General features: G+C 46.6%; 2 protein-coding genes across 3 annotated transcripts in view; one reads left to right on the forward strand and one right to left on the reverse strand.

The window, feature by feature from the left end:
• LOC125448002 (transcription factor IIIB 50 kDa subunit-like) overlaps window positions 1–446 on the reverse strand; it is a 28,391-nt gene extending 27,945 nt beyond the window's left edge. The window contains exon 1 of the mRNA XM_059641186.1: window positions 429–446. The gene's annotated coding sequence lies outside the window, so the exon portion shown is untranslated. The remainder of the gene's footprint in view (window positions 1–428) is intronic.
• The window catches only part of dusp11 (dual specificity phosphatase 11 (RNA/RNP complex 1-interacting)), a 13,791-nt gene continuing 3,105 nt past the window's right edge, over window positions 347–11,032 (forward strand). The window contains exons 1-8 of one of the 2 annotated variants that reach the window (XM_059641189.1): window positions 347–634; window positions 801–876; window positions 6,400–6,531; window positions 7,108–7,231; window positions 7,810–7,870; window positions 8,749–8,795; window positions 8,901–8,976; window positions 9,222–9,342. In XM_059641189.1, the coding sequence (XP_059497172.1) occupies window positions 504–634; window positions 801–876; window positions 6,400–6,531; window positions 7,108–7,231; window positions 7,810–7,870; window positions 8,749–8,795; window positions 8,901–8,976; window positions 9,222–9,342 (768 nt within the window). In that variant the 5' untranslated portion in view covers window positions 347–503. The remainder of the gene's footprint in view (window positions 635–800; window positions 877–6,399; window positions 6,532–7,107; window positions 7,232–7,809; window positions 7,871–8,748; window positions 8,796–8,900; window positions 8,977–9,221; window positions 9,343–11,032) is intronic. The other variant, XM_059641188.1, reaches the window with a different exon arrangement.

The following is an 11,032-nucleotide window of genomic DNA, read 5'->3' on the forward strand; positions in this document are numbered from 1 at the left end:
CCTATCCCGTCCCCCGCCCACTTGCCCTCCCCTCTGCCTCCCTATCCCGTCCCCCGCCCACTGGCCCTCCCCTCTGCCTCCCTATCCCGTCCCCCGCCCTCTGGCCCTCCCCTCTGCCTCCCTATCCCGTCCCCCGCCCACTGGCCCTCCCCTCTGCCTCCCTATCCCGTCCCCCGCCCTCTGGCCCTCCCCTCTGCCTCCCTATCCCGTCCCCCGCCCTCTGGCCCTCCCCTCTGCCTCCCTATCCCGTCCCCCGCCCTCTGGCCCTCCCCTCTGCCTCCCTATCCCGTCCCCCGCCCACTGGCCCTCCCCTCTGCCTCCCTATCCCGTCCCCCGCCCTCTGGCCCTCCCCTCTGCCTCCCTATCCCGTCCCCCTTCCACTGGCCCTCCCCTCTGCCTCCCTCTTTCCCCCCGCTACCACCACTCACGGGCCGATCGCTCTGCCTCCTCCCATCCCCGCCAATAGCCCCTCCCACACCGTTTGTCTAAGGCGCGCCTGCGCAATGGGCCTGGCCTGGCGCCGGCTCCGAGGCCTGTTCCTGGCGGTGGGGAGTGTTACGCGGCCCGGCGGCACTAGCAGTGGGGGTGGTGTCAGCCTACCTGAAGTCATGAGCAAAAACAAGATCCCGGATAGGTAAGGCCTTCAGTTTCTGGGCGTTGGTCTCCTCTGGGGTCGGGCTGCCCCTCTCTTTTTTTGACCTTTCCCGCTGATGATTCGTGATTTTCAATCGGTTCCTCTTCCCTGCAACATCGCTCATCTGTTGCTGCCTCGTTATCTCTCATGTCTCCTCTCTCTGCAGATGGCAGAAATATTCTGCTGTGGGACGCCGGCTTCCGGGGACAAGATTCATCGCCTTTAAAGTCCCTCTGAAGCAGGTATAAAAATAAAATCAGGAAACCTGATGGGTTTTGTCGTTAAAGCTGATTAGACAAAACTGGTTATACTGCACCATGTCTTCGGATGGAACGCTGTTTCCATTTACCGAAAGGAAGAAATTCATGAAATCATCGAATCCCCGAAGTGTGGAGGCAGGCCATTTGGCCCATTGAATCCACACCAACCCTCTGAAGACCATCCCACCCAAACCCAATTCCCCCACCCTATCCTTATCACCCTGTATTCCCCTTGGCTAATCAAACTTGCCTGCATATCCATCAGGGCATTTTTGCGTGGCCAATCCATCTAACCTGCACACCTTTAGACAGTGGGAGGTAACCAGAGGAAACCCACGCAGACACGGGGAGAACATGCAAACTACACTTGGACAGTCATCCAAGGGTGGAATCGAACCTAGGTCCGTGGTGCTGTGAGGCAACAGTGGTAATTACTGACCTACTGTGCCACCAAAGAATGTACAAACTGAAGTTACATTTCTTGGAGCTTAAAAAGTTGGGTGGTGGGTGATCTGATTGTCATTTCCACAAGTTACAGGTAGGGTGGTAAGTTAAGGCTGTCTTCAGCCTTAAGGAGTACAGTCCTAAAGTATGAGGTACACCCGCCTAGAATGAAATCAATAAAATTTAGTACACACCCATGATGACACAAATTTGGAACTCTCTTCCACGAATAACAATTGATACAAGATCAGCTGCTCAATTTAAACCTGATGACAGATACTTTGTAACTTAAAGCAATTAACGTATGTACAATGTGGAGTTAGATCGGAACTTGGCTATGATTTCAATGAACGACTGAACAGGCTGAGGGGCTAAATGGTTTTTACAAACCTCTAAGAAGTATGAAAGTAAGACAGGAATAGGAGTAATGGGCAGTTTTGTAGGTATTGTTGCCAGAACAATTTATCTGGGTATTGGAGACAAAACAGGACAGTAAGGAAGATTTTACAGATATAGAACGTTGTGGTTTGGTCACATTTTGCACAACACAAACCCAAGATCACAGTCGAGACCGTCTTCGTGAATACCGAACTTGACTATCAGTTCCTGCTGGGTGATTCTGCCTTGTTGTATATCTCGAAGGCCACCTTGGAGGACTCTAACCCAAAGATTGGAAGCTGAATTTCCTTGATCACTGAAGTGTTCCCGACTGGGAGGGAGCATTCCTGTCTGGCGATTGTTTTGCAGTGTCCATTCATCCGTTGTTGTAGCATCTGCATAGTCTTGCCTCGGAGCATCCTTGCCTGGAGCATATGACGTACACAACACTGGCTGAGTAACATGAATAGCTGCTGTGTATACGATGGGTGGTGTTCCCATGTGTGATAGTAGTATCCATATCAATGATCTGACGTGCCTTGCAGAGGTTGCCTTGGCAAGGTATTGTGGCGTTGTGATTGATGTTCTCCTGAAGGCTGGATAGTTTGCTGTGAATGATGGTTTGTTTAAGGTTTGGCGGTTGTTTGAGGGTGACAAGTGGAGATATAGGGAGCATCTTGGCAAGATACTCATTGTCATTGATGACATATTGAAGGCTGTGAAGTACATGGCGTAGTCTCTCCGCTCCAGGGAAGTACTGGACAATGAAGGGTGCTTTCTGAGTCTCTCCGCTCCAGGGAAGTACTGGACAATGAAGGGTGCTTTCTGAGTCTCTCCGCTCCAGGGAAGTACTGGACAATGAAGGGTGCTTTCTGAGTCTCTCCGCTCCAGGGAAGTACTGGACAATGAAGGGTGCTTTCTGAGTCTCTCCGCTCCAGGGAAGTACTGGACAATGAAGGGTGCTTTCTGAGTCTCTCCGCTCCAGGGAAGTACTGGACAATGAAGGGTGCTTTCTGAGTCTCTCCGCTCCAGGGAAGTACTGGACAATGAAGGGTGCTTTCTGAGTCTCTCCGCTCCAGGGAAGTACTGGACAATGAAGGGTGCTTTCTGAGTCTCTCCGCTCCAGGGAAGTACTGGACAATGAAGGGTGCTTTCTGAGTCTCTCCGCTCCAGGGAAGTACTGGACAATGAAGGGTGCTTTCTGAGTCTCTCCGCTCCAGGGAAGTACTGGACAATGAAGGGTGCTTTCTGAGTCTCTCCGCTCCAGGGAAGTACTGGACAATGAAGGGTGCTTTCTGAGTCTCTCCACTCCAGGGAAGTACTGGACAATGAAGGGTGCTTTCTGAGTCTCTCCGCTCCAGGGAAGTACTGGACAATGAAGGGTGCTTTCTGAGTCTCTCCGCTCCAGGGAAGTACTGGACAATGAAGGGTGCTTTCTGAGTCTCTCCGCTCCAGGGAAGTACTGGACAATGAAGGGTGCTTTCTGAGTCTCTCCGCTCCAGGGAAGTACTGGACAATGAAGGGTGCTTTCTGAGTCTCTCCGCTCCAGGGAAGTACTGGACAATGAAGGGTGCTTTCTGAGTCTCTCCGCTCCAGGGAAGTACTGGACAATGAAGGGTGCTTTCTGAGTCTCTCCGCTCCAGGGAAGTACTGGACAATGAAGGGTGCTTTCTGAGTCTCTCCGCTCCAGGGAAGTACTGGACAATGAAGGGTGCTTTCTGAGTCTCTCCGCTCCAGGGAAGTACTGGACAATGAAGGGTGCTTTCTGAGTCTCTCCACTCCAGGGAAGTACTGGACAATGAAGGGTGCTTTCTGAGTCTCTCCGCTCCAGGGAAGTACTGGACAATGAAGGGTGCTTTCTGAGTCGTATCCTGTGTTTGTGTTGTGAGGAGGTCATTGTGGTGTTTCACTGTGGCACGTTGGAACTGATGGTCGATGAGTTGAGCATCGTGTATCATTCTTATGAGGGCACCTTTCAAAACCTTTAGATGTCTGATTCATTCCTCCTCATCTGAGCAGATCCTGTGTATGCACGGGGTATGTCCGTAGGGGATAGCTTCTTTAATATGTTTAGGGTGGAACCTAGAGAAGTGCAGAATCACAAGGTTATCCATGGGCTTGCAGTTGAATAAGATAGAGGTATCTGTCCTTGATGGAGATGTGTGTGTCCACGAATGAGACTGATTCTGAAGAGTAATCCATTGTAAGTGTGATGGTGGGATGAAACTTGTCGATATCACAATGTAGTTGTTTCATGATTCCTCACCAAGAAAAGAAGTAATCAATTATCTGGTGTGTAACGTTGGTCGGAGATCCTGTGCGGCAAAGAAGTCTTGCTCAAAACTTGTGCGTGAAAATGTTGACACGTTGGCACGTACAGTCCCCATGTTCCATGTGTCTGGATGAAGAACAGGGTGTTGAAGGTGAAGACGTTGTGGTCAGGGATGAAACAGATGAGTTGTAGGATGGTGTCTGTTGGTATCGAGTACTGAGGCTGTTGCAGTGATGCCTTTGTCGTGGGGGATGCTGCTGTAGAGCACCAAAACATCCATTGCGACAAGGAATGTTCCTGGTTTGACTGGTGCGTAGATGCTGAGTTTCTGTAAGAAATCTGTCGTGTCGTGGCGGAAGCTGGGGGTTCCTTGTACAGTGAGATTCAAGATGCCGTCGACATAGCCAGAGAGGTTCTCATACAGGGTCCCATTGCCTGATACGATGGGACGTCCAGGTGTATTGGCTTTTGTATCTTTGGAAGGCAGCAGAACTCTCCAACATGAGAAATGCGCAGGATGATAGTGCATAGGATAATCAGACGATCCGGATCAAAGGTCTTGATCAGTCTGTTCAGTTGAAGGTTGTGTTCTTTGGTTAGATTGGAGATAGTTGTCTGTAGTGTTCTCAGCTGTTTAGCTGTCGGCATGCCTATTTGCAGTATATGTTCTGTTCTGTAGGATGTTGACGTCTCTGTCTGCTGGTTTGGTGACAATGTTGCGATTGGTCTTGAGAGCATGGATGGCGTTACATTATGTTCTGCACTGCCTTATGAACATGGCTGACGAATCTGGCATTAACACATCTCCTGACAGCATAAGCATACCTATCAAGCCTAGGGAAATGGCCTTCCTGAGTGGTCCAACTCGACACTTTTTTTCTTTGGTCGCCCCATCGTGGATCTCTCTCTCTCCACTGTTCTGGTTCATTGGTTGTCCCATTGGGCTTGCTGCCTGATGTTGATGAGCACCTTGCCTCCACTCATCACCTTCAAACAACTGCAAAACCTTAAATAGAACATCATTTGCAGCAAAATGCCCAATCTTCAGGAGAACATCAACCAAAACACTTCACAACCGCTACCATCACACGTGGGAACAGCGCCCACCCGTACACAGCAGATATTGTGTGACTTGGCCAATGTTGTCTATCTCATACGCTGCAGGCATGGATGGCCCATGGCATGGCATATTGGTGAGACAGTGCAGACATTACAACAATGGATGAATGAACACCTCGCAACAATCGCCAGACAGGAATGATCCCTCACAGTGGGGGAACACTTCAGCTTCCAATCTTTGGGTAAGCATCCTCCAAGGCAGCCTTCAAGATTTCCAACAACGCAGAATCACTGAGCAGAAACTGACAGCCAAGTTCCATATCCAAGACAACGGCCTCAGCCATGATTTTGGATTCATGTTGTGTGACATGTGACCCCACCACACTGTTCTATATCTGTAAAATCTTCCTTACCTTACTGTCCAGTTTTGTCGTCATCACCTGGATAAATTGTTATGATTGCTTTATCTTAATTAGTTTGTGCTGTTTTGGATTACTTATTACTTTGGTTAGACCCTCAGCATATGACTCACAAGTATCACTTTATTTGAGTCAACAAGGTGTACAGCTGGATGAATACAGCAAGCCAAGCAGCATCAAAGGAGCAGGAAGGCTGATGTTTTGGGCCTAGACCCTTCTTCAGAAAATCATTTTCTGAAGAAGGGTCTCAGCCCAAAACATCAGCCTTCCTGCTCCTCTGATGCTGCTTGGCCTGCTGTGTTCATCCAGCTCTACACCTTGTTATCTCAGATTCTCCAGCATCTGCAGTTCCAACTATCTCTGATGTTATTTGAGTCATTTGGTTTGTCTCCAGCACCACTTCACTTTTAATTTTTTGTAATTATCTCTCTGCCTCATTTAATCGGTTTATATGTCATCCCTTTGCTTGTTATTCAGCTGCTGATACATCACTCACACTGTCTAACACTTACTCATCATCTGCAGGAACTTAATATTCGACACTCCACCCATACCATTTGTCTGATCTTTTGATCTCTGCCTATAAATTCTATGCTCTGTTGCTTCTGTCTCACCACTTGATGAAGGGACTCTGCTCCGAAAGCTTGTGATTTCAAATAAACCGGTTGGACTATAACCTGGTGTCGTGTGACTTCTGATAATTGTTTTGAATAGTGTAAGCTTAGTGGCCCACTCCTCCTCCTCCTCCTCCTTTGTTCACAGCATGTGTAAAAAACTGCAGCAGCTCACCACTGCCATATTGAGGTCAATTAGGTATGAGCAACTAATGCTGGTCTAGCCAGTGATGCCCACCTGTCATGAACAAATCACAGTGGAAATGGTCCTGTACTGCTTATGAATCTCATGAACCACCTTAATGTACTTCTGTTTCAGATATTCAAAAGGCAGCTGCAACCTGAGGAATTCTTCTCACCGACTGACCTCCTCAGACAAATCAAAGAACAGAGGGAGGAATTGGGGAAAATCATTGACCTTACCTTTACAAAACGTTACTATGATCCTCAGGTAACAGCAGCTGCCTCTCCACTTTTATCCCTTTGCTGATCAGAGCAGACCAGAGCTGGGGGTTTACTGCTTAAAGTTAGAATTTTGTATGCAGGATTTCTGCCAACTGTTGAAGTTCATGTCAATTGCTCATAAGCGCCACCATTGAGGGATTTAGCCACAAGACATTTTACTCAAGGGAATGTTTTGGTTTAATTGTCTTCAGAAATACAATCACCATGTTCTCCACGGTGTGTCAACCTGCAGAGGGCAGTGCTTGCTTTGTTAGTGATGTGCAAGGGGAGCTGAGACTGGACAACCTGAGAATGCAGGGTATGCCACATGCACTGAGCAGAATCTTCACTGAAGTGTGGTGGAGGCTGAGAGAATTTTCACGTGTCACTGTTCAGTCCCTTAATTGTGGGGAGTGCTGGAGGGAGCTCTGAGCTCCATGTTCAGCACGGTGAGGAACAGGGCTGCATGTTGGGTGCAGAAGTTGCAGAGACAGTGATGTTCCTGAAGGAAATAACAATTGTGAATCTATGCTTTCTTGTTGCTATGCCAGCTCATTTTCAATGCAATGTTCTCTGGTTGTAGGAGCTGCCAAAAAGTTTGGTCTACGAGAAAATTTTCACTGCTGGACATGAAGTGCCAAATGCAAAAACCATCTTGACGTTTAAACAAGCTGTACAAAAATTCTTGTCAGATAACAAGGATAATGGTAAGCTCACCAGCCCTGCTCCACTGTAGCTAGCCTAGGGATAAGGTGGTGACTGGGGCAGCTGGGATCAAGCAATGTTTTATCTTTCTTGCTTATTTGGGGTGTGGGACCTCAGACTGAGTTGTGTAGCTGAACTCATTTTGCTTCCTGCCTTGTGAAGTAATCACGTTACCTTTTGGGCATCGCAAATGTTTTTTGAGCAAATTAAGTTCTTTCATTTTCTGGTCTGGTAACTGGTGTAATTGTACACAGCATCTCCGTACAGACGGTAGTGTGAGATCAAGCAGATAATCATATTTTCAAATAATGTTGGTTGACGAATAACTGTTGTCCGGGCCACCGGAGATAACTCCATTAACCTTCTTTGAATTGTGCCAGGATCTCCCTCAAAAGAACAAATGGACATTCCAACAGTACAGCACTCGCTCAGTACTGACTCTATGACACTACGGTTTTGTCACGTGTAGTGTCTAGCGGAGCCCAAGCAGTCCTCCAACATATATACGCCATAAGGTGTGGCGTGCTGGGCTGGGGTCACACTCTGTGTTTAACCTCTCTTTCTGTGCGTCTGCTTGTAGATAAACTGGTTGGAGTTCATTGCACTCATGGAGTTAACAGAACTGGCTATCTAATTTGCAGGTATGTTGTCAGGTGTATCAATAACCACATGAGTGAGCAAGGTGGAAGTAGTACCGTTCTGACTACTACCTCTTTCTCATTTGATTTTGTAGATTAAAAGTATTGATATCTCTTAAATTGGGGGAGTTGCTTATGGGATGCCTGGAGACAATGGACCTTTGAGACCTTGCCTCTGGTGATGCTGGTTGTTGGGCTGGTTCCTGTTGTCTTCAGTAATTTTTTTGAACACGTCTGCCACCCTCCCTATTTTGCTAATGGCAGTGATTCCTTTCTGTTCTGTGCACTTCTGCATGTGATGGATATTTAGGCACCCTGTTGAATATTGTCTGTCCAGATCGTGGTTTCCACAGTGGTCATCAATCAAATTAGCATGCACTGAAGTTTCTCCCTTTTCTGTCCGTGCACTATATTCTGGCTGTGTTGCTATTTCAACCCAGCTCAGCCCCTCTGTCTGCTGCTCTGCAGCTTGCTGGACAAACTCAATGATCCATTGAGGCCTGGACCCCTGAAAGATTCTTGGTTTTGACACTCCCAACAGTGCATCACTTACTCAGCACTGGTAAGTACAACATTGTCTCAGATAACCTTCAGACTGTGTCATGCTCCCTCAGTACTGTATCTCAGACAGTGTGATGTTCCCTCCACGAGTGTAAGCACTGTTTCAGTACAGTCCTGTGTCAGTGCAGCGCTGCTTCATTTCTGCCTCTCAAATAATGTTGTGCTCCTTTTGTACTAATCCATGCCGATAGTACAGCATCCCTTCACTTGCTCAGTACTGTCCCTCGATGTTGCGGTGTTCCCTCAGTTCTGATCTATCATGATTGGAGATATTCTCATTCGTAGTTCTCTCACTGATTCCACTTTCCGATTTGTTTAAGGTACTTGATCGATGTGGATGGGATGGACCCTCAACATGCAATCAACTGTAGGTTCTTGATTTTCACTACTTGACTTGTCCCTCAGTGACTACTTGGATATTGCACTGATTAGCAGTTTAAAAATCTCTTAACCTTTGTTTCTTTTTCTGCAGTGTTCAGTCAATCCCGAGGATGCCAGATAGAAAGACAGAATTACATACAGGATCTTCTGCAGGGGCCACACAGGAGGTAAGTTTCACTAAATCAGGATCTTTGTGAATGGGAAGCTGAGTAAGTAGTATTCGGTCTGTTCGAAGCTGTGTAAGGACAGTGGCAGAGTTATAATTGGTTTTTATGGACGTCACTCTGTTTCACTCAGTTTTTGCAAATTACTTTGGGAAGGTGCACCAAATTTGATTCCAGAATGGGAAAATGGGAGTTTTATCCCTGCCTTTTGATGAGGTTGTCTTTATTCAATTTTATTTTGCAATCAGACAGTATGTTGGCTTAATCTTCTTGTGTGTGTTTGCTGTGCAACAGCAAAGGGATTGGTGCACCGGGCCTGAAGCAGAAGGCATCTTACAGCCAGCAGCCCAAGTTCAAGCAGAAAGAGAGGTAAGTTAGAGAGTGTGCTTGCTCATTTTGCTTAAAGGTGATGCATGGCCAGATATATGTGAAATTTTCAAACTGTCAAGAAGGACTGAGAACAAATTCTTGATTGTGTTTTTGAACAATTAAACTGTCAATGATAATTCTACTTCTCCCTTTCACCTCTAATTCAACATTTTTTTTTCTTATGCCATCACTTTAAGTTACGCCATTAACCCCTTTGTCATTTAACTTCTCCCTCCCAATCCTCATCACACTCCTTCCCTTTTGTTCTTCCTTCCCCTTGGCTACACCTAAAACCTGTCACATCTCAGAGCACTCAGTCAGACAAGCAACGCAAACCCCTCTTCACGGATGGTATCAGGCCTGCTGGGTATTTGGGAGACAGCAAGAAGTGCAGATGCTGGAAGTCAGTCGATATAGTGTGGAGCTGGAGGACCACAACAGGTCGGGCAGCATCAGAGGAGCAGGAAATTTGACATTTCGGGCTGGGACCCTTCATCTTTCTTGCTTCTCTAATGCTGTCTGACCTGCTGGCATTGGCATTATTTTCTGTTTTCAGTTCCCATGTGAAAGTTTGGTTGGTGTATTTGGAAGCTGGCTTAACAGTGAAGTGAAATTGAGGCACGGGCGTAGCTTTTGACAGTTTGCAGGTGTGAATCTAGAATGACAGATAAAAACAACTGAGAGACTTAAAAGTTTGTGAATCTCAACACCTGAACTGGACATGTCAGTTATCAAGCAAAACAGTTTGAACACTGGGTTTTTGGATAATTGGAACGAAATATATATTGGGCAGATCACAATTTGTGTATTTTTAGACTCAACTCTGTCAGAAAGTTGTTGAGGCAATTGTGAAGATAAAGCACAGGTTCAGAGGTTATGTCTGCTCTGAAGAAACACAAAAGTGAGGAAAGACTTCGCTGTCTTTGACACATAAGAGATTGTGGGGTCAGATAAGTCGGTGATGAAGCAATGAACAGAGTAGATGGAACCCAGTTCGCTGTGTTGGCAAGATTTAGAATGAAGGGACCTGTATGATAGAATTCAGTTCAAGAGATTTGGGTCCAATCAGGGGAGGAATTCTTTTCCCAAGAATGTTGCATGACTTTGGAACAAGTTCAATGATTGGATAGAGATGACCCATATTTAAGAATAGATGGCAAGATCATTTAAAGAAAAGAGATGCAGATTAAGATGACCAGAGATTGCCTGGGCCAGGTAGCCTGATATCTACATTTTGATTCTATTTTAAGGTGTAATATTCTGGCATTAGACCTAACATTGTCTTTGGTGTATTGGTTGAGGTGTGAGGGCAGATGGGGTACATTGGGGAGCTAGTTTTCTTCGTCTGGAATGGTACAGTGTGTAACCTTGTTGCTTCCTCTTAAGTTGCAGTTTTCAGTCTGTTGCATGATTATCTGGCTGAGGTCTTCACAGTGGTAATGGCTCTCTGCTGTCCTACCTTGTTCACTGCTCTCTCTCGTGCCTCTTGTTAGGCAGTATTTGAGACTTTGCCAGCAGCCAGTTGGAGCAGGACAGATCTGCAATCAAGGGTAGTGTCTATATTCTCAGAGGGAACAGCAGTCTCTTGCGTGCCTATCTGTTTATTGTGTCTTTGCGTGCTACGTCCAGAAATAGAATCAGTTTGATGATAAATTGCTTTTCTTTGGGAAAGGTTTGTTACGTCAGTTAT

Source organism: Stegostoma tigrinum, chromosome 40 (genome assembly GCF_030684315.1).
Source record: "Stegostoma tigrinum isolate sSteTig4 chromosome 40, sSteTig4.hap1, whole genome shotgun sequence".
Taxonomy (NCBI): domain Eukaryota; kingdom Metazoa; phylum Chordata; class Chondrichthyes; order Orectolobiformes; family Stegostomatidae; genus Stegostoma; species Stegostoma tigrinum.